The following is a 20,662-nucleotide window of genomic DNA, read 5'->3' on the forward strand; positions in this document are numbered from 1 at the left end:
GGCAGCTTAATTTTTAAAAGGTAATTTGTTTCCCTTATGAACATTTTTCACTAGTTTCTGCGGCAAGGAAAAAAACCTAAGTCTTTGTTTTTCAATTATTTTGAGAGGTGGTGATGGAACTGAGCATGGTTAGAATTTGGATTCAAAATCCTTTGGAGCCCCACATCTTTCATGAGAAGAGTAGGGACGGGAAATAGGTGCTACAGTCAGTGCACCACCAGGGGCTGCCCCAGGATTTAAAACAAAAAATGTCCTTATCTGCTCCTCAGGCAAAATTTCCTGTTGATCTAGATAGTGACTGGTGAGAGCTATTTTAATATAAGAGAGTATAGACTTGCTGGTGGAAGTGGACCCTGGAGATACAAATTGTTGAGGGGGGGGGGATAGGCATGAATTGGGGCTCCCAAGGATGGACAGGAACGGAGAAGTGGAATTTAAAGACGGTGTGCTTCTGGGTAACGCGAGGCTCTGAATGCCAAAGCTTCTGGATGATACTAGTTGGGTAACTGGCTACTGGGATTGCGAAATCTTCCTCTGTGCTTCGGGAATTCCCACGCGGGGGCCGCTACCAATCTCGGTTCTGTTTTCCCTCCCAGCGCCCTCATCGGACTCGGGCCGCCTCGGGTGGGCCGCAACCTCAGTCGAGGTCACCTGAAGCAGCCCGGGGACAAAGGCGGCTGCGACGGCGCGCGGACCCTCGGCTTCTACTCCGCTGCGCGGCGGTGTGCTCAGCGACATCAGGTTCCCGCACCCGGCGAGAACGCGCGCCCGCCGCGCGCACGTTTCCTTTCGCTCCCGGCCTCGGCCCAGGCGCGTCGCATCCGGAGGCCGCCAGGAGACGCGGCCCGGGGCGGCTCCGCCATCTCCCGGGTACGTCGGGCCTTTCTTGCCGCGCCCGAGAGCGCGCTCTGCTGGCGTCCTCGCTCCTCAGCCCTCCGCCGGGGTGCGCCGGGGATCCCTGCTTCCCTCTCGGTTGCACACGGGGCGCTAGGACGCCGACGCTCCCGCGGCCCCAGCCTGCGCGCCACCCTCCACTCCGAGCCCTGAAGACGAGGGTCAGGTAAGGGCTTTCAGACGGCACGCGTGCTTCCCGCTGGTGGTTTGTCTGCGCTCCTGGGTTACTGCAGGGACCTAACTTCCAAAATTGGATTTCCATCACTGTGGCTGAGAAGTGGGAAAAGTTCAGGACTCAGGATTTGCCTGGGACTCTCGCTCACTAACCCCGAGCCCGGCTTCACGCGCCCTCCGTGTTCTAACATCCTTAAAAGATCTGAGTTATGTCTCTGATGAGAAAATAATTTAGAGCATTTAAGCTTAGACGAGTTCTTTAAAGAATGCCCTGAAGTTCTCCTTCTAAGCTCTCCAAATTCTGGAAATGAGAACTTGTGTTTAGAACTTAGCCGCAAGACAGGATAGTGTTTTTACTGTTTTTGTTTGTTTTTTAGGGAGGGAGGGGGAGAGAGAGAGAGAGAGAGGGAGAGAAATTGATTGATTGTTCAAGTATAAACAAACAGCTCAGCTGGCTGAGATGATACTAATCTTGCAGAAGAAGGTCCTGTTTGCAGTGTTACTAAGAACTTTACCAGAAAGCAAGTGATAGATAGGATGGCCTGACTTGAAAGTAAAGAGAAAAAAAAAAAAAAAAAAAAAAAAAGGAAATGGCAATCATCCTATTTTGACTTGTTCACCAGTATTTTAAGTTTCTTCCTCTTCTAAGCGGAGAACATTTGCATCTTTAAACTTTTTATGATGCTCTTATTTTACGAAAATTGTCACAAGTTTGCAGCATGTTTTATAAGTTTCTAAGCTATCGGTTAATTTTTTGTATCGTTTCCCTTAAGAATTTGGCTTGGTTGGTTAAATAGTAATTGAGCATGATTTTATGGTATAGGGCATTGTGGGTGTGACCTCCTTACAAAGATCTAGTAATAAATGTAAGTTGTATTTACTTCTTATAAATAAGAGGCTTGCTTGTTAAAATTGTTTTCCTCCACAGTAGCATTTAAAATTTACATTCCTTTTTCCTCATACCAAAAGCCATGCTTGAGTTTTTGAATGCTATCTTCTTTCTTATCAATTATTAAATTTAAAAAAATGCAACCATAGTTTCTTGCTGCCTACTCTTAACGGGTTTATTTTCCATATTGCTGAAGAACATGTTTTTGGGTCCTTCTTTCAATGATGGAGTATAGATAAAGATTCTTTTTTGGTTTTTAGGTTTTGAATGTCTGAAAATGTGTATCTCACCTTTACTCTTAAATGATAATTTAAATGGGTACTGACAGGTAGATTGGCAGGTATGTCTTCTCTGCCCTTTGAGGATATTATTCCATTGTTTTCAGGCTGGGTGAGGAATTTATACTCTTTAAGAAAATGCTTAGGCTTTATTATTACTTAATATCATTATTTATTAATTCAATACACAACTTACTGATTTATTATTTTATTGTTATTCTTTATTATTTTTAATTATTCTTTATTATTTTAAATTTTTATTCTTTTTTTATTCTTTATTTTTTTTATTGGGGAATCAATATGCATTTATAATTTGGGAACTTATTTTTTTTATTCAATTCCCCCAAATTTTTATTCTGTCTTTTAATATTTTGATCCACACCAGTGTATGTGGCAGGCCTGGAGTTCTGATTTTTTAGAGGAGGTTTCTAGAAGGCTGGCTTCATCCAGGGCCAGAGGGCAGAGATTTCTGAGATCCTTATTCACATAAGGTATAGCCTTTTCCCTGCCAGGGGCTTAATGGAGAGTGTGCTTTCAATTCTCAACCGAGCCTGGGGCCCTGGGGCCCTTCTCCACTCCTGCTTTACTCAGCCATTATAGCCCTCACCCTAAAGTGGGTATCTGGTTGTGGTTTCTCTGGGGACAACAGGGCTTCAACTTCCTCTCAATTCTGCTTCTGCAGATGTGCACAGCAGAAGTTGCCTGTAATGCCAGGCTTACTTGTCAGACTGCCATCTTTTCCTGGGTCTTGGGCCAGTGATTCCTCACCACTCTGTCAATTTTCTGAATTCTTTGTTTTTTTTTAAGCTTATTTATTTATTTACTTATTTATTTAGAGAGTGGGGGAGAGGCAGAAAGAGAGAGGGAGAAGAATCCCAAGCAGGGATTCGCACTGCCAGCACAGAGCCTGATGTGGGGCTTGAACTCACGAACCCTGAGATTGTGACCTGAGCTGAAACTAAGAGACAGATGCTTAACTGACTGAGCCACCCAGGCGCCCCAATTTTCTGAATTCTTTAAGCAGATGATTTTATGCTTTATCCAGACCCACAACTCTCATTAGATATGACTCCACTCGGTCTAACTTTAGCCATTGCTTTTCCCTTTCTCCATGTCTTACTCTGAGGAGCTCTCTGCCCCATGCTGTAATGTATAGAGGAAATGAGAGGAATAGAAGTGACTGTGATCTTCAGTGTCAAGTTGTTAATGGTAGTTTTAGCATCATCAGTAATTATTATTTGTTGAGAACCCACCATACAATAGGTGCCATATAATACTTGTATGAAATAGCCCAAGATCTCAGCTCGTATGAATTTTACATTTTAGAGACAGAAGGCTAGGACAAATTTAGAATAGATGTATTTGACCTTTAAATCTTAGCCGAAAACTAGTATAGATTTCTTAAGATTTGTGCTATTTATTACAAAATGGAAAAAAATCAAGTAAATTTTCGTTGCCCAGTACAGTTATACTAAGATGATTTTTTTTTTCAATAACTAATTAAGCAGAAAGACAATGGAATAAATACAGTACCAAACAGTAATCTCATCTCATCTTAACCACCATCAGTTTTAGAGGTGGGTACGATACTAGATCTTTATAGGTTAGTTTAGTCTTTATAGGCTAGCTTCCATTGCCGCTGTTTTTGCTCCTCTCATATTCATTATCTTGCTTCCTTTAGTACCTGCTTGTTTTTTATTGTGTACTGGACATTCAACTTGAAACACTGTTTGTAGAAAGAAACTTGAGGCCTAGGATAACGTTACTGTCTTCTGGAGAAAATTCTCCTTTGCTTGTGCAGGTACCTGTGAGCACTAGCTATTCCAGAAATCATCTTAATCCATTTTCAGAGACTAAGAATGTCTGAGCCATCCAGATAAATCAGAGCTGTGCTACAAGCTACGTGAGGGCTTGGTTTCCTCTACTTCAGCCTTACCTTTCCATCCATGATTGGCCTAGACCTTCACCTTTAACTCCCTGCCCTTCAAGCCTGTTAGAAGTGCTATGCAGCCTATCATATGCTTACCGTGTTCAAGGTGATGAAAGACAAGATTCAAAATTTTGGCAGAGAGCTGGAAACTACAAAAAATGACATAGCAGATGGGGAAAAGAATCTAACAGAAATTAAATAAATGAAAATAGCAATAACCAAACATTTAAAAGCAGTGGATGGATTTAACGGTAGATTAAACACAGCTGAAGAAAGAAGAATAAGCTAGAAAATAGACTAGAAGAAAATTTCAAGACTGAAACTTGAAGAGGCAAAATATGGAAAGAACAGCAGAGGAAAAACCATGGAAAATATAGCTAACATAGTGCTTAGATGAAAATTTATGGTCTTAAATGAATATATTAGAATGAAGAATGACTGAAAATTAATGAGTAAGCATCTACCTTAAGAAATTAGAGGGGCGCTGTAGCTCTGTCGGTTAAGCGTCCGACTTAGGCTCAGGTCATGAACTCACAGTTCGTGGGTTCCAGCCCCGCGTCAGGCTCTGTGCTGACAGCTCAGAGCCTGGAGCCTGCTTCGGATTCTGGTGTTTCCCTCTCTCTCTCTGCCCCTCCCTGGCTCGCACTCTGTCTCTCTCTGTCTCTCAAAAATGAATAAACATTAAAAAAAAAAAAAGAAATTAGAATAAGAAGAATAAAATAAAATCTAGAGAAAGCAGAAGGAAGGAAATAGTATTAGAAGAATAGAAATTAGTGAAATAGAAAAGAAATAGAGGATCTATAAACTGAGAAGCTGGTTTTTGAAAACGTTTGTAAAGAATGATAAACCCCAGACAGGACAATAAAAAAAGCTGGCACCAATTACTCATCTAAGGAATGAAATAGGGAACCTCACTATAGGTCTTACAAACATTAAAATAGTAAGAGGATGATATAAGTAGCTGTGTCCATATATTTGCATAATTAAACGAAAACAACAAATTCCTTGAAAAACACAACTTATCAAAGCTGAAAGATGAATAAAAAGAAAATCTGGATAGTTCTGTAGCTGTTAAGCATATTTAATATATTTCACAAAAACAAGAAAAATGTACAAATAATAACAAAAACTGCAGTCTTAGAAGCTGGCATTGGTGAAAGGAGAGGAAAGGAAATGTGTAGGGTGATTTTACTTCTGAATATACTTGCAAAAATTCTAAGGAAATATTAGTAAATAAATATATCCAGTAAAATATAAAAAGGGTAATATATCCAGACTAACTTGGATTTCTTCTAAAACTGCAACATTGTCTTAACACTAAATCAATTAATGTAATCACCAGTATTAACACAGTAAAGGAGGTAATTCATGTTATTATCTCAGTAGATACAGGAAGAGAAAAAAGAATTTGATAAGATTCAACATTCAGTAATCAAGAAAACAAGGTAAAGGTATACTGATTGGAAAAAAGAAAAAACATTATTATATCTGAGTGATGTGATTGTGTACATAGAAGATAAAAATCTACAAACTGGAATTACTAAATCAATTTAGCAGGGTTAATTAGTGCATGGTAAATACATAAAATTTAATTGAAATAAATATATACCACACATAAGTATGTATTATTGTTTTTAAAGCTTAGAAGATCTCAAATGCCTGGGAATAAATATCACAAAATATGCTCAAGACCTCTGTGCAGAAAACCGTAAGATATTATTATGATAAATTAAAGAAAAACCTAAATAAATGGAAAGATGTATCCTGCTCATGGATTGAAAGATTCATCATTGTAACAATGTCAGTAATTCCCAAAGTGACCTACAGATTCATAGTATTGCCATTTAAAATAAACAAGTTTTGTTTTTGAAATGGATAAGATGATTCTGTAATTTATAAGAATATGCAAAATGCCAAGATTAACCAAGCCTCATTTGAAGAAAAACAATAAGCAGGAAGGGCTTGCGCCCCACCCCACCTCCCTCCAGGATATTAAGTTATGTTATACACTGAATGTAGTGATACCAGTACAAGGATAAGACAAACAGACATTGGATCAGAATAGAGAACACTGAAACACACTCACCCCTATGAGGACATGCGATTGTTGACAAAAGTAATATTGTTGACTGTCTCCCCAAAGTGATCTTTTTAAAAATGGTGCTGGGTCAATTGAATATCCATTTTGGAAATGAAATGGATCCTGTCTGCTACCTCAAATATTAATCCCATGTGGTTTATAGGCCTATGAAAGGCAAAGCAATAAAGATTTAGAAAATAATAAAGAGAATATCTTCATGATAATGTAAAAAATATTTTTTAAACAGGACACAAAAATTACTACAAAGAAACAGAACAGAAAATTTAAGAACATCTGTTTATCAGAAGATTCCACCACGCAAGAAGGAAAGCGGCAGAGTGGAAGAAGATACAGGCATACTTTGTTTTATTGCACTTGGCTTTGTTGCACTTTGCAGATAGTGTGTTTTTTACAAATGTGTCTTGTAACCCTGCATTGAGCAAGTCTGTCACTGCCATTTTTCCAACAGCATTTGCTCACTTTGTGTCTCTGTGGTACATTTTGGTAATTCTGGCAATATTATATTCAATATTGTTATTATATTCATTATGTTGATCTGTGCTCAGTGATTATGACTCACTGAAATCTCAGATGATGGTTAGCATTCTTCAGCAATGAGCATTTAAAAATTTGTTACTATTTTTTTATGCTTATTTATTTTTGAGAGAGAGAGAAACACAAACACAGTGCAAGTGGGGGAGGGCAGAGAGAGAGAGAGAGGGAGACACAGAATCCGAAGCAGGCTCCAGGCTCTGAACTGTCAGCATAGAGCCCTACGCAGGGTTCGAACACACGAACTGTGAGATCATGACCTGAGCCAAAGTCGAACACTTAATTGACTGAGCCACCCTGGTGCCCCTAGCAATAAGCATTTTTAAATGAGGTATGTACTTTTTTTTTTTTTTTAGACCTTGCATACTTAACAGACTACTGTGTAGTGTGAACATAGCTTTTATATGCACTGGGAAACTAGAGAATTCACTTCAATGGCTGCATTGTGATAGTCACTTTATTATGGCAGAACTTCACCTGCAGTATCTCTGAGGAATGCTTGTATTTGTAACATATGTATCTTCCTTCCATTTCCAGAGTATATATCTTTATTTATATATAATTTAATATTTATAATAATTATTATAATAGTGACAATCCAATAGAAAACAGTAGGCCAAAAACTGAAACAGGCACATTACAAATGAGGATTCCAAATGATCATATGCAAAGGTGTTCAGGTTCATTATTAGTCCAGGAAATGAAATTTAGACTCGGATGAGATTACACCGCTTACCAGAATAGCTGAAGTTAAAAAGACTGGCAGTGCAAAGTGGTGGCAAGAGAGAGGGCAGTTGGAACTGTCATATGGTGCTGATGGGCATGCAAATTATGGGTTATCCATATTATGAAATGCTGTGATCCATTGGGAAAAAATCAGAAACGTCTGTATATATGGATGGAAAAAGATGTCAAGCCATATTGTAAGGTGAGAAGTGAAAATCCAGAATAAGTATGCACAGTATGGCACCATTTATCTAAAAGAGACAGGAGGGGATGCCGAGCAGTTGCACTGCTGTGGCCGTAAAAAATCTGGCAGCAACAGCTATTAAATTTCCCAGCCAAGTGTGTATTAACATTATTTATATTTTAATTCTCTGTACCTATAAGTTATATAGGCCTAGGGCCTTCGTAATCTCTCAGATTCTGTGCATGTGGGAAATTAGTTTTACCCACAAAAAGTTTTCTTCTTGGGGTTAGATTTTTAAAATTGTTTTGTAGAGCTAATGTAGTGAGCAGAGGAGTACAGACAGCAGGAACGAGAGAGCCGAATAGAGCCAAAGAGGGATATAGGACCCAGGAGGTGGGCAGAAAGACAGTGCTGGATTCACAGTTGTAAACTAGCAGTGGGAGAGAGTGTGCAGACAGCTTTACTCCCCCCACATCCAGGCTGGAGCACTACTTTCTGCACTTACTTTTCTGCAAGGAAGAGAAGGTTCCGATGGTCTGATTGTCCCTCAGCCCAGCAAACCGCCTCGCTCTGCCTGGGGTCCCCAGCATCCCTCCTGTCTGCTAGGAGCAGGTGAAGCATGGGAGCACAGGACCTTTTTCTTTCGGTGAAAGACCGTGCTACCCGCTGGAGCTGCAGTCAGTGAACCCTGTTCCAGTGAGAGCTGCAGGCGGGCTCTGTGAGATCCCTAACTCCCAGCGGGCATTGAGGCAGGGAAGAGGCATGCTTAAATACAAGAAGGCTTGAAGTGCGTGAGTAGGTGATTGTAAATCCATAGGGTTAATTAAGCCTCGCTCTTATTAAACCTGCTTGCTTGTTCATTCCTCCATTCATTCATTGACTCATTCTTTCAGCTCATGCATAGTGAGTCTTGCTCTGTACTCCCAGATGGTATTGGATCTTGAGGTCATGGCACAGTGGCAGAATGTCTGTGTTGGTGTTGCTGGATGTAGCAGCAACATATCCCCATTCATACATTCCATTTGCCGCTCTGTTATTTCCAGGTAGCTCTGTGTGTGCGTGCGCATGTGCCTTATACCTTACAAAACATTTCTCAAGAACTGGAATCATGATATACTGTCAAACACAGTCACTCATTTGAACCTCTTTTATTTGTAGGTTGAATTACTGGACTGGACAATGTCACGTGTTTTGTGGACAGTATGGGTCTTGGGGGCTGTAACCAGCCTCTCCAAGGAAGTGGCCCCTCATCAGACTTCTCTGTCCTGTGACTCCACGGGTGTCTGCGAGGGCCACTCCAGATCTTTAAACTCCATCCCTTCAGGACTCACGGCGGCTGTGAGAAGCCTTGACCTCTCCAACAATGAGATCACCTACATTGGCAACAGTGACCTGCAGGGCTGTGTGAACCTCAGGGCTCTGAGGCTGGAGTCTAATGAAATTAACACGATAGAGGAAGATTCTTTTTTTTCCCTGGGGAGTCTCGAACATTTGGACTTATCCTATAATCACATATCTAATTTATCATCCTCGTGGTTCAGGCCCCTTTCTTCCTTGAAGTTCTTAAACTTGCTGGGAAATCCTTACAAATCACTTGGGCAAACACCTCTTTTTTCTCAGCTCACAACTTTGCGAATTCTGAAAGTGGGAAATATTTACAGTTTCACTGCGATTCAGGAAAAGGATTTTGCTGGGCTGACTTTTCTTGAGGAACTTGAGATTGATGCTTCAAATCTCCAGAAGTATGAGCCAGAGAGTTTGAAGTCCATTCAGAACATCAGCCATCTGGCCCTTCGTATGAAACAGCCTGATTTGCTGCTGGAGATTTTTGTAGATCTTTTAAGTTCTGTGGAACATTTGGAACTGAGAGATACTCATTTGAACACTTTACATTTTTCAAAAGCATCCATCAATGAAACAAATACGTCGATTAAAAAGTGGACGTTTAGAAACGTGAAAATCACTGATGGAAGTTTTAGCGAACTTGTAAAACTGTTGAATTACGTTTCTGGAGTGTTAGAAGTAGAGTTTGAGGACTGTACTCTCCATGGGCTTGGTGACTTTGACGTATCTGACATGGGCAAAATTGGAAGTGTAGATGGGATAGAGACATTAACAGTACGGAGGTTGGTCATTCCATACTTCTACTCGTTTCGTGATCTGAGTAGTGTGTATTCACTTACAGAAAGAGTTAAAAGAGTCACAGTAGAAAGCAGTAAGGTGTTTCTGGTTCCTTGTTTACTTTCACAACATTTAAAATCATTAGAATATTTGGATCTCAGTGACAATTTAATGGTTGAAGAATACTTGAGAAATGCAGCCTGTGAGCATGCCTGGCCCCTCCTACAAACCTTAATTTTAAGGCAAAATCGTTTGAAATCATTAGAAAAAACCGGAGAAACTTTGCTTACTCTGAAAAACTTGATTAACCTTGATATTAGTAAGAACAGTTATCTTTCTATGCCTGAAACTTGTCAGTGGCCAGAAAAGTTGAAATATTTGAACTTATCCAACACCAGAATATACAGCTTAACCCGATGCATCCCCTGGACACTGGAAATTTTAGATATTAGCAATAACAATCTCGATTCATTTTCTCTGACTTTGCCACAACTCAAAGAACTTTATATTTCCAGAAATAAGTTGAAGACTCTACCAGATGGCTCCTTCTTACCCACGTTACAGGTCATGAGAATCAACAGAAATGCAATAAACACTTTCTCTAAGGAGCAACTTGATTCTTTTCAAAGACTGACGACTTTGGAAGCTGGCGGCAACAATTTCATTTGCTCCTGTGAATTCCTGTCTTTCACGCGGGAGCAGCAAGCACTGGCCCAGATCCTGACCGACTGGCCACACAATTACCTGTGTGACTCTCCATTCTATGTGCGGGGCCAGCGGGTTCAGGACACCCATCTCCCAGCTTCTGAATGCCACAGGGCAGCTCTGGTGTCTGCCGTGTGCTGTGTCCTTTTCTTGTTGATCCTGCTCACGGGGGTTCTGTGCCACCGTTTCCACGGGCTGTGGTACCTGAAAATGATGTGGGCTTGGCTCCAGGCCAAAAGGAAGCCCAGGAAAGCTCCCCAGCGGGACCTCTGTTATGACGCCTTTGTGTCTTACAGCGAGCGGGATTCCCACTGGGTGGAGAACCTTATGGTCCAGGAGCTGGAGCACTTCGACCCTCCCTTCAAGTTGTGTCTTCACAAGCGGGACTTCATTCCCGGCAAATGGATTATCGACAACATCATCGACTCCATCGAGAAGAGCCACAAAACCATCTTTGTGCTTTCTGAAAACTTTGTGAAGAGTGAGTGGTGCAAGTACGAGCTGGACTTCTCCCACTTCCGTCTGTTTGATGAGAACAACGATGCTGTCATTCTCATTCTTCTGGAGCCCATTGAGAAAAAGGCCATCCCCCAGCGTTTCTGTAAGCTGCGGAAGATAATGAACACCAAGACCTACCTGGAGTGGCCCACAGACGAAGCTCAGCAGGAAGGGTTTTGGTTAAACTTGAGAACTGCAATAAAGTCCTAGGTTCCTTCATTAAAGGCCAGTCTTGGTCTGGTGGTGGTCTTTATATCACTAGTTGTAGCTCAGTCCATTCTGACAGTTATAGGTGGACCACATAAATGCACTGTCATTTGAAGGCTTGCTTACTAAAACCACTAAAACTGTTCATATTTTGTCTAGAGTGCTGATTGTTTTAAATGTTTTATTATTATTTTTGGGGGGGTGGGGAGGGCTGGGAGAGAGGGAGAGAGGATCCCAAGCAGGCTCTGTGCTGTCAGCACAGAGCCCAATGTGGGGCTCAAACTCACGAACTGTGAGATCATGACCTGAGCTGAAATCAAGACTCGGACGCTTAACTGACTGAGCTGCCCAGGTGCCTCTAGAGTGCTGTTTTATAAAAACTACCAGATTAAAAATTAAATGTTCTTGGCTTTTTATTAATCCTATGAGATGATCATGATCTGAGTCCATTATCGACATCTGAATTATCTGTAGCAATTGGTTTAGTTCATTAGGAAATAGCACGAAGGAACAGATTTCCCATGAATGTGTTGGTCAGTTTTCTGCAAGGATACTCATGCATGTCTGCAGATGGCATTCTCTACCCCACCTAGCTGTTTCCTCACTGTGTGACTGCTCTCAAGAACAAGAAGGCAAAAGGTTGGTGCACTCAGCCAAACTTGTTGCTGTTCCTAGAAAGAAGTGCCTTGAGTCCGCATTAAACTTTACAGTATGCAAAGTACCTAGATGGTGTATTTTCACATGAACTGGGTCTGTCTTTCTGGGTGTTTGATAGGTTTCTCCAGTCATAGTTACTTGAGAAAGTGTATATAACACAATATACAGTAAATTGTGGCTTCCCATGAAAATGAAACTAATGAAGTACAGTTGACCTAGAACAAGGCAGGGCTTAGGGGCAGTGATGTACCCCCTCCCTCTGCACACTCAAACATCTGTGTGTGTAACTTTTGACTTCCCAAACCTTAACTACTAGTCGTCTACTGTTGACTGGAAGCCTTACTGATAACATAAGCAGCCAATTAACACAGAGATTGTATGTTATATATATTATTGTATGTGGTATTCTTACACTAAAGTCAGCCAGAGAAAAGAACATCTTATTAAGAAAACCATACATCTGAGCATAAGTAGACCCATGCAGTTTTAACCTGTGTTGTTCAAGGGTCAAGTGTGAATGAAATACTTAGTTTAGAAGACCACGAAGGAAGCCTCCCACATCCCTGACTCTAATCTTCCTTCAGCCTTTACCTCTGGGTGAAGTTCTGAGTAGTGTCTAGTTACTCTGGCTCTCGGTCCCTGTCTTCTCATCCATTTCTCCTGCAGCATCTTGCTTTTTTCTTCTGAAAAAGTCTTGTTTCTGATTCTAAAAAAGGCTCTCTTTTCCTCTGAACATTTACAAAAGCACATGTGAAGTAAGTAGATCTTTAAACAAGTATATGCCTAGCAATTCCTCAGCGTGACTCAAAAAATATTTGATACACAATAATTTAAAAGATAGATACTACTTCCATATGTTAATTTTTATAAGCTAGAGTTAATACTACATTGCATTTAATGCAATGAAATAAATTAAGCTAAGAACTATTTGTTGATTCGACACACATTTCTTAACTTGGGAACCACATGTGAAAGGAAGCTAACCTCCTCTGACCTGCTCAGTTCTTTTTTTTTTTTTTTTTTAATGTTTATTTATTTTGAGAGAAGGTGAGCACGGGAGGGGCAGAGAGAGAGGGCGAGAAAGAGAATCCCAAGCAGGCTCTGCACTGTCCGCACAGAGCCCCATGTGGGGCTCTGACTCACAAACTGTGAGATCATGACCCGAATAGAAATGACCGAGTAGAAATGACCTGACCTGCTTAGTTCTCAGCCAGGACTGGGTTCGTGTGCTTCATTGAGCTCTGGAGTCAGAAAAACCTGGGTCAGTAGATGCATATCTTTGGGCAAGTCACTTAACCTGTCTCCAAATATTCTCCTGCCCTTAGAATAGGACCAGTAATATCTACATCAAAGGGTATGATGTAGGTCTGAATGTACAGCAGGGTAAGTAAACCAATGAGTGCATGCCCCTTGGTTCCCACTCCCTCTGGAGGGGTGAGGGGGGCAAGAGGACCAAACCTCTGAGAACGGGAACCATGGATGTTTGCGTGGGGTAATAGGGATGCTGGTAGTGGATGTTAGCTATTATTTTTTTCCCCAAGAAGTGACTCATCTTACAGATTATAGTTTATAAATGTATATTTTTCTCTTATGGGTACTAGCAGTGATACAAGGGACCCTGTTTGTTTTTGTTTTGTTTTGTTTTGTTTTGTTTTTGTAGAAAAATATCCCAGAGAAATAAATTCATGAAGTGCATAGCAGATTTTAGGCCTGGGGAAACTCACAGTGTTTCTTCTCTCTCATAACAACTCCTGGGAAGTATAAAGGAGGAAACAGTAGCTAGTCTAAGAAAAAAATGGACAAATTCAGGAGAAGGAAACTTGAGATGCTACAGAAACCAAAGGCAATTATGGACTATTTGCTTTACTTCTCTATGTCCTCCATTAAGTACAATGTTAATTATCATGAGAACCAGATAAATTTAACATGGACTTGGTCTGTAGATTTAATTTCAGTAATTTAAACAGCAATAGAAATAGCTCCATGGTTAATTGCTAGATTTGAAGTAATATAAAAATAATCTTTATTTTTCTCATCGCAAATGTTAAACATGTTCACTGTAGAAATTTTGGACACGAGGTAAAAGCATAGAAAGAACGAATCCACTCTTCCCCCTTCACCTTGGGATGACCACTGGTAACTGTGTAGTGTATAGCTCTCCATAATTTTTTCAACGTATATATACATATTCAAAAAATTGGGATTAGGTTTTCAATGCCTAAACTATGAAGGGAATGGCATCTTTATTGTTTTGTGTCAGATTGTTTAGTGATTATCCAACATTTCTGAACTCTGAGGGTCATTTAGAATTCTATGCAGACACATATGGTTTACTCTCCCTGAGTTGCAAAGGGTTCTAAAGGCTATCCTCCTGCAGCTGTTCATAAAAGATAAATGGGAAATGCATCAGAGGTCAATTTAAGGGCTCCTTTTATAGAAGAAAACACTTTAAGGTAGTGCTTTATCCAACAGTGACGTGTTTTTATTTGTCAATAGACTATAAGCTCAGGAATCTTGTTTTCTCTCCTTAATTGTTGCCCATGCCTGGTATGGAATAAGCATTGAATTAATGAAATATTTGCTGAATAGGGAAATAAATCAGAGTTCAATCTAATAATCTGGATGGTGAGTCAATCATAATACTGAAGCATTGGGAGGTTTCAAGAAGGAAAATTACCAACAGGTAGAAAAAAATCTGAGTGTGAGTTTTTTCATTATGGTTGTGATAGAACTCTGAATAGCATTAAGAACATGGCCTATGTTTTTTTTTTTTATATGAAGTTTATTGACAAATTGGTTTCCATACAACACCCAGTGCTCATCCCAAAAGGTGCCCTCCTCAATACCCATCACCCACCCGCCCCTCCCTCCCACCCCCCATCAACCCTCAGTTTGTTCTCAGTTTTTAACAGTCTCTTATGCTTTGGCTCTCTCCCACTCTAACCTCTTTTTTTTTTTTTCCTTCCCCTCCCCCATGGGTTCCTGTTAAGTTTCTCAGGATCCACATAAGAGTGAAACCATATGGTATCTGTCTTTCTCTGTATGGCTTATTTCACTTAGCATCACACTCTCCAGTTCCATCCACGTTGCTACAAAAGGCCATATTTCATTTTTTCTCATTGCCACGTAGTATTCCATTGTGTATATAAACCACAATTTCTTTATCCATTCATCAGTTGATGGACATTTAGGCTCTTTCCATAATTTGGCTATTGTTGAGAGTGCTGCTATGAACATTGGGGTACAAGTGCCCCTATGCATCAGTACTCCTGTATCCCTTGGGTAAATTCCTAGCAGTGCTATTGCTGGGTCATAGGGTAGGTCTATTTTTAATTTTCTGAGGAACCTCCACACTGCTTTCCAGAGCGGCTGCACCAATTTGCATTCCCACCAACAGTGCAAGAGGGTTCCCGTTTCTCCACATCCTCTCCAGCATCTATAGTCTCCTGATTTGTTCATTTTGGCCACTCTGACTGGCGTGAGGTGATACCTGAGTGTGGTTTTGATTTGTATTTCCCTGATAAGGAGCGACGCTGAACATCTTTTCATGTGCCTGTTGGCCATCTGGATGTCTTCTTTAGAGAAGTGTCTATTCATGTTTTCTGCCCATTTCTTCACTGGGTTATTTGTTTTTCGGGTGTGGAGTTTGGTGAGCTCTTTATAGATTTTAGATACTAGCCCTTTGTCCGATATGTCATTTGCAAATATCTTTTCCCATTCCGTTGGTTGTCTTTTAGTTTTGTTGGTTGTTTCCTTTGCTGTGCAGAAGCTTTTTATCTTCATAAGGTCCCAGTAATTCACTTTTGCTTTTAATTCCCTTGCCTTTGGGGATGTGTCGAGTAAGAGATTGCTACGGCTGAGGTCAGAGAGGTCTTTTCCTGCTTTCTCCTCTAAGGTTCTGATGGTTTCCTGTCTTACATTTAGGTCCTTTATCCATTTTGAGTTTATTTTTGTAAATGGTGTGAGAAAGTGGTCTAGTTTCAACCTTCTGCATGTTGCTGTCCAGTTCTCCCAGCACCATTTGTTAAAGAGGCTGTCTTTTTTCCATTGGATGTTCTTTCCTGCTTTGTCAAAGATGAGTTGGCCATATGTTTGTGGGTCTAGTTCTGGGGTTTCTATTCTATTCCATTGGTCTGTGTGTCTGTTTTTGTGCCAATACCATGCTGTCTTGATGATGACAGCTTTGTAGTAGAGGCTGAAGTCTGGGATTGTGATGCCTCCTGCTTTGGTCTTCTTCTTCAAAATTCCTTTGGCTATTCGGGGCCTTTTGTGGTTCCATATGAATTTTAGGATTGCTTGTTCTAGTTTCGAGAAGAATGCTGGTGCAATTTTGATTGGGATTGCATTGAATGTGTAGATAGCTTTGGGTAGTATTGACATTTTGACAATATTTATTTTTCCAATCCATGAGCAGGGAATGTCTTTCCATTTCTTTAAATCTTCTTCAATTACCTTCATAAGCTTTCTATAGTTTTCAGCATACAGATCCTTTACATCTTTGGTTAGATTTATTCCTAGGTATTTTATGCTTCTTGGTGCAATTGTGAATGGGATCAGTTTCTTTATTTGTCTTTCTGTTGCTTCATTGTTAGTGTATAAGAATGCAACTGATTTCTGTACATTGATTTTGTATCCTGCAACTTTGCTGAATTCATGTATCAGTTCTAGCAGACTTTTGGTGGAGTCTATCGGATTTTCCATGTATAATATCATGTCATCTGCAAAAAGCGAAAGCTTGACTTCATCTTTGCCAATTTTGATGCCTTTGATTTCCTTTTGTTGTCTGATTGCTGATGCTAGCACTTCCAGCACTATGTTAAACAACAACGGTGAGAGTGGGCATCCCTGTCGTGTTCCTGATCTCAGGGAAAAAGCTCTCAGTTTTTCCCCGTTGAGGATGATGTTAGCTGTGGGCTTTTCATAAATGGCTTTTATGATCTTTAAGTATGTTCCTTCTATCCCGACTTTCTCAAGGGTTTTTATTAAGAAAGGGTGCTGGATTTTGTCAAAGGCCTTTTCTGCATCGATTGACAGGATCATATGGTTCTTCTCTTTTTTTTTGTTAATGTGATGTATCACGTTGATTGATTTGCGAATGTTGAACCAGCCCTGCATCCCAGGAATGAATCCCACTTGATCATGGTGAATAATTCTTTTTATATGCTGTTGAATTCGATTTGCTAGTATCTTATTGAGAATTTTTGCATCCATATTCATCAGGGATATTGGCCTGTAGTTCTCTTTTTTTACTGGGTCTCTGTCTGGTTTAGGAATCAAAGTAATACTGGCTTCATAGAATGAGTCTGGAAGTTTTCCTTCCCTTTCTATTTCTTGGAATAGCTTGAGAAGGATAGGTATTATCTCTGCTTTAAACGTCTGGTAGAACTCCCCTGGGAAGCCATCTGGTCCTGGACTCTTATTTGTTGGGAGATTTTTGATAACCGATTCAATTTCTTCGCTGGTTATGGGTCTGTTCAAGCTTTCTATTTCCTCCTGATTGAGTTTTGGAAGAGTGTGGGTGTTCAGGAATTTGTCCATTTCTTCCAGGTTGTCCAATTTGTTGGCATATAATTTTTCATAGTATTCCCTGATAATTGTTTGTATCTCTGAGGGATTGGTTGTAATAATTCCATTTTCATTCATGATTTTATCTATTTGGGTCATCTCCCTTTTCTTTTTGAGAAGCCTGGCTAGAGGTTTGTCAATTTTGTTTATTTTTTCAAAAAACCAACTCTTGGTTTCGTTGATCTGCTCTACAGTTTTTTTAGATTCTATATTGTTTATTTCTGCTCTGATCTTTATTATTTCTCTTCTTCTGCTGGGTTTAGGCTGCCTTTGCTGTTCTGCTTCTATTTCCTTTAGGTGTGCTGTTAGATTTTGTATTTGGGATTTTTCTTGTTTCTTGAGATAGGCCTGGATTGCAATGTATTTTCCTCTCAGGACTGCTTTCGCTGCGTCCCAAAGCGTTTGGATTGTTGTATTTTCATTTTCGTTTGTTTCCATATATTTTTTGATTTCTTCTCTAATTGCCTGGTTGACCCACTCATTCGTTAGTAGGGTGTTCTTTAACCTCCATGCTTTTGGAGGTTTTCCAGACTTTTTCCTGTGGTTGATTTCAAGCTTCATAGCATTGTGGTCTGAAAGTATGCATGGTATAATTTCAATTCTTGTAAACTTATGAAGGGCTGTTTTGTGACCCAGTATATGATCTATCTTGGAGAATGTTCCATGTGCACTCGAGAAGAAAGTATATTCTGTTGCTTTGGGATGCAGAGTTCTAAATATATCTGTCAAGTCCATCTGATCCAGTGTCTCATTCAGGGCCCTTGTTTCTTTATTGACCGTGTGTCTAGATGATCTATCCATTTCTGTAAGTGGGGTGTTAAAGTCCCCTGCAATTACCACATTCTTCTCAATAAGGTTGCTTCTGTTTATGAGTAATTGTTTTATATATTTGGGGGCTCCGGTATTCGGTGCATAGACATTTATAATTGTTAGCTCTTCCTGATGGATAGACCCTGTAACTATTATATAATGTCCTTCTTCATCTCTTGTTACAGCCTTTAATTTAAAGTCTAGTTTGTCTGATATAAGTATGGCTACTCCAGCTTTCTTCTGGCTTCCAGTAGCATGATAAATAGTTCTCCATCCCCTCACTCTGAATCTAAAGGTGTCCTCAGGTCTAAAATGAGTCTCTTGTAGACAGCAAATAGATGGGTCTTGTTTTTTTATCCATTCTGATACCCTATGTCTTTTGGTTGGCGCATTTAATCCATTTACATTCAGTGTTATTATAGAAAGATACGGGTTTAGAGTCATTGTGATGTCTGTATGTTTTATGCTTGTAGTGATGTCTCTGGTACTTTGTCTCACAGGGTCCCCCTTAGGATCTCTTGTAGGGCTGGTTTAGTGGTGACAAATTCCTTCAGTTTTTGTTTGTTTGGGAAGACCTTTATCTCTCCTTCTATTCTAAATGACAGACTTGCTGGATAAAGGATTCTCGGCTGCATATTTTTGCTGTCTAGCACCCTGAAAATCTCGTGCCAATTCTTTCTGGCCTGCCAAGTTTCAAAAGAGAGATCAGTCACGAGTCTTATAGGTCTCCCTTTATATGTGAGGGCACGTTTACCCCTTGCTGCTTTCAGAATTTTCTCTTTATCCTTGTATTTTGCCAGTTTCACTATGATATGTCATGCAGAAGATCGATTCAAGTTACGTCTGAAGGGAGTTCTCTGTGCCTCTTGGATTTCAATGCCTTTTTCCTTCCCCAGTTCAGGGAAGTTCTCAGCTATTATTTCTTCAAGTACCCCTTCAGCACCTTTCCCTCTCTCTTCCTCCTCTGGGATACCAATTATGCGTATATTATTTCTTTTTAGTGTATCACTTAGTTCTCTAATTTTCCCCTCATACTCCTGGATTTTTTTATCTCTCTTTTTCTCAGCTTCCTCTTTTTCCATAACTTTATCTTCTAGTTCACCTATTCTCTCCTCTGCCTCTTCCATCCGAGCCGTGGTGGTTTGCATTTTGTTTTCCATTTCCTTTAAAGCGTTTTTCAGCTCCTCGTGACTGTTCCTTAGTCCCCTGATGTCTGTAGCAAGAGATTCTCTGCTGTCCTGTATGCTGTTTTCCAGCCCAGCGATTAATTTTATGACTATTATTCTAAATTCACTTTCTGTTATATTATTTAAATCCTTTTTGATCAGCTCATTAGCTGTTGTTATTTCCTGGAGATTCTTCTGAGGGGAATTCTTCCGCTTGGTCATTTTGGATAGTCCCTGGTGTGGTGAGGGCCTGCAGGGCACTTCCCCTGTGCTGTGGTGTATAACTGGAGTTGGTGGGCGGGGCCGCAGTCCGACCTGATGTCTGCCCCCAGCCCACCGCTGGGGCCACAGTCAGACTGGTGTGTGCCTTCTCTTCCCCTCTCCTAGGGGCGGGATTCACTGTGGGGTGGCGTGGCCCGTCTGGGCTACTTGCACACTGCCAGGCTTGTGATGCTGGGGATCTGGCGTATTAGCTGGGGTGGGAAGGCAAGGTGCACGGCGGCAGGGGGGGCAGGCTTAGCTCGCTTCTCCTTAGGTGATCCTCTTCAGGAGGGGCCCTGTGGCAGCCGGAGGGAGTCAGATCCGCTGCCGGAGGTTTGGCTCCGCAGAAGCACAGAGTTGGGTGTTTGCGCGGAGCGAGCAATTTCCCTGGCCGGAGCCGGTTCCCTTTGGGATTTTGGCTGGGGGATGGGCGGGGGAGATGGCGCTGGCTAGCGCCTTTGTTCCCCGCCAAACTGAGCTCTGTCGTCCGGGGGCTCCGCAGCTCACCCTCCCTTTGTCCTCCAGCCTTCCCGCTTTCCGAGCAGAGCTGTTAACTTATGACCTCCCAGACGCTAAGTCGCGCTTGCTGTCGGAACACAGTCCGTCAGGCCCCTCCGCTTTTGCAAGCCGGACTCGGGGGCTCTGCTTGGCTGGCGAGCCGCCGCCCCTCCGCCCCGGCTCCCTCCCGCCAGTCCGTGGAGCGCGCACCGCCTCGCCGCCCTTCCTACCCTCTTCCGTGGGCCTCTCGTCTGCACTTGGGTCCGGTGACTCTGTTCTGCTAATCCTCTGGCGGTTTTCTGGGTTATTTAGGCAGGTGTAGGTGGAATCTAAGTGATCAGCAGGACGCGCGGTGAGCCCAGCGTCCTCCTACGCCGCCATCTTCCCAGAATCCCCATGGCCTATGTTTTTGACAGTAGGTGTGTTTCCTTCTACTTCATACAAGTATAATGTCTTCAAGTGTGCAG

At 41.2% G+C, this 20,662-nt stretch overlaps 1 protein-coding gene and 1 long non-coding RNA gene across 5 annotated transcripts in view; both read left to right on the forward strand.

The window, feature by feature from the left end:
* Positions 1 to 590: 590 nt before the first annotated feature.
* Positions 591 to 11,398, forward strand: TLR2 (toll like receptor 2). Of its 3 annotated transcripts, XM_047090863.1 has the most exons (3): positions 591 to 1,060; positions 6,493 to 6,599; positions 8,866 to 11,398. In XM_047090863.1, exon 3 carries the CDS (start codon positions 8,887 to 8,889, stop codon positions 11,239 to 11,241), a length of 2,355 nt encoding a protein of 784 aa, XP_046946819.1. In that variant the 5' UTR covers positions 591 to 1,060; positions 6,493 to 6,599; positions 8,866 to 8,886; the 3' UTR covers positions 11,242 to 11,398. The 3 variants fall into 3 exon arrangements, with proteins under 3 accessions (XP_046946819.1, XP_046946818.1, XP_046946820.1); XM_047090862.1 differs by lacking the exon at positions 6,493 to 6,599; XM_047090864.1 differs by lacking the exon at positions 6,493 to 6,599 and having other exon boundaries at positions 591 to 870.
* Positions 11,399 to 11,523: 125 nt separating this feature from the next.
* LOC124520221 (uncharacterized) overlaps positions 11,524 to 20,662 on the forward strand; it is a 44,757-nt gene continuing 35,618 nt past the window's right edge. For both annotated transcript variants that reach the window (XR_006964285.1, XR_006964284.1), the window contains exon 1: positions 11,524 to 11,877. This is a non-coding gene — a long non-coding RNA (uncharacterized LOC124520221). The remainder of the gene's footprint in view (positions 11,878 to 20,662) is intronic.

Source organism: Lynx rufus, unplaced genomic scaffold (genome assembly GCF_022079265.1).
Source record: "Lynx rufus isolate CCGP_SWC_20201006 ecotype Redwood Valley unplaced genomic scaffold, mLynRuf1.p SCAF_3, whole genome shotgun sequence".
NCBI lineage: Eukaryota > Metazoa > Chordata > Mammalia > Carnivora > Felidae > Lynx > Lynx rufus.

Bases quoted from the DNA above. Each gene is read 5' to 3' on its own strand.
- TLR2 (XM_047090863.1), top strand. From the start codon at position 8,887: ATGTCACGTGTTTTGTGGACAGTATGGGTCTTGGGGGCTGTAACCAGC.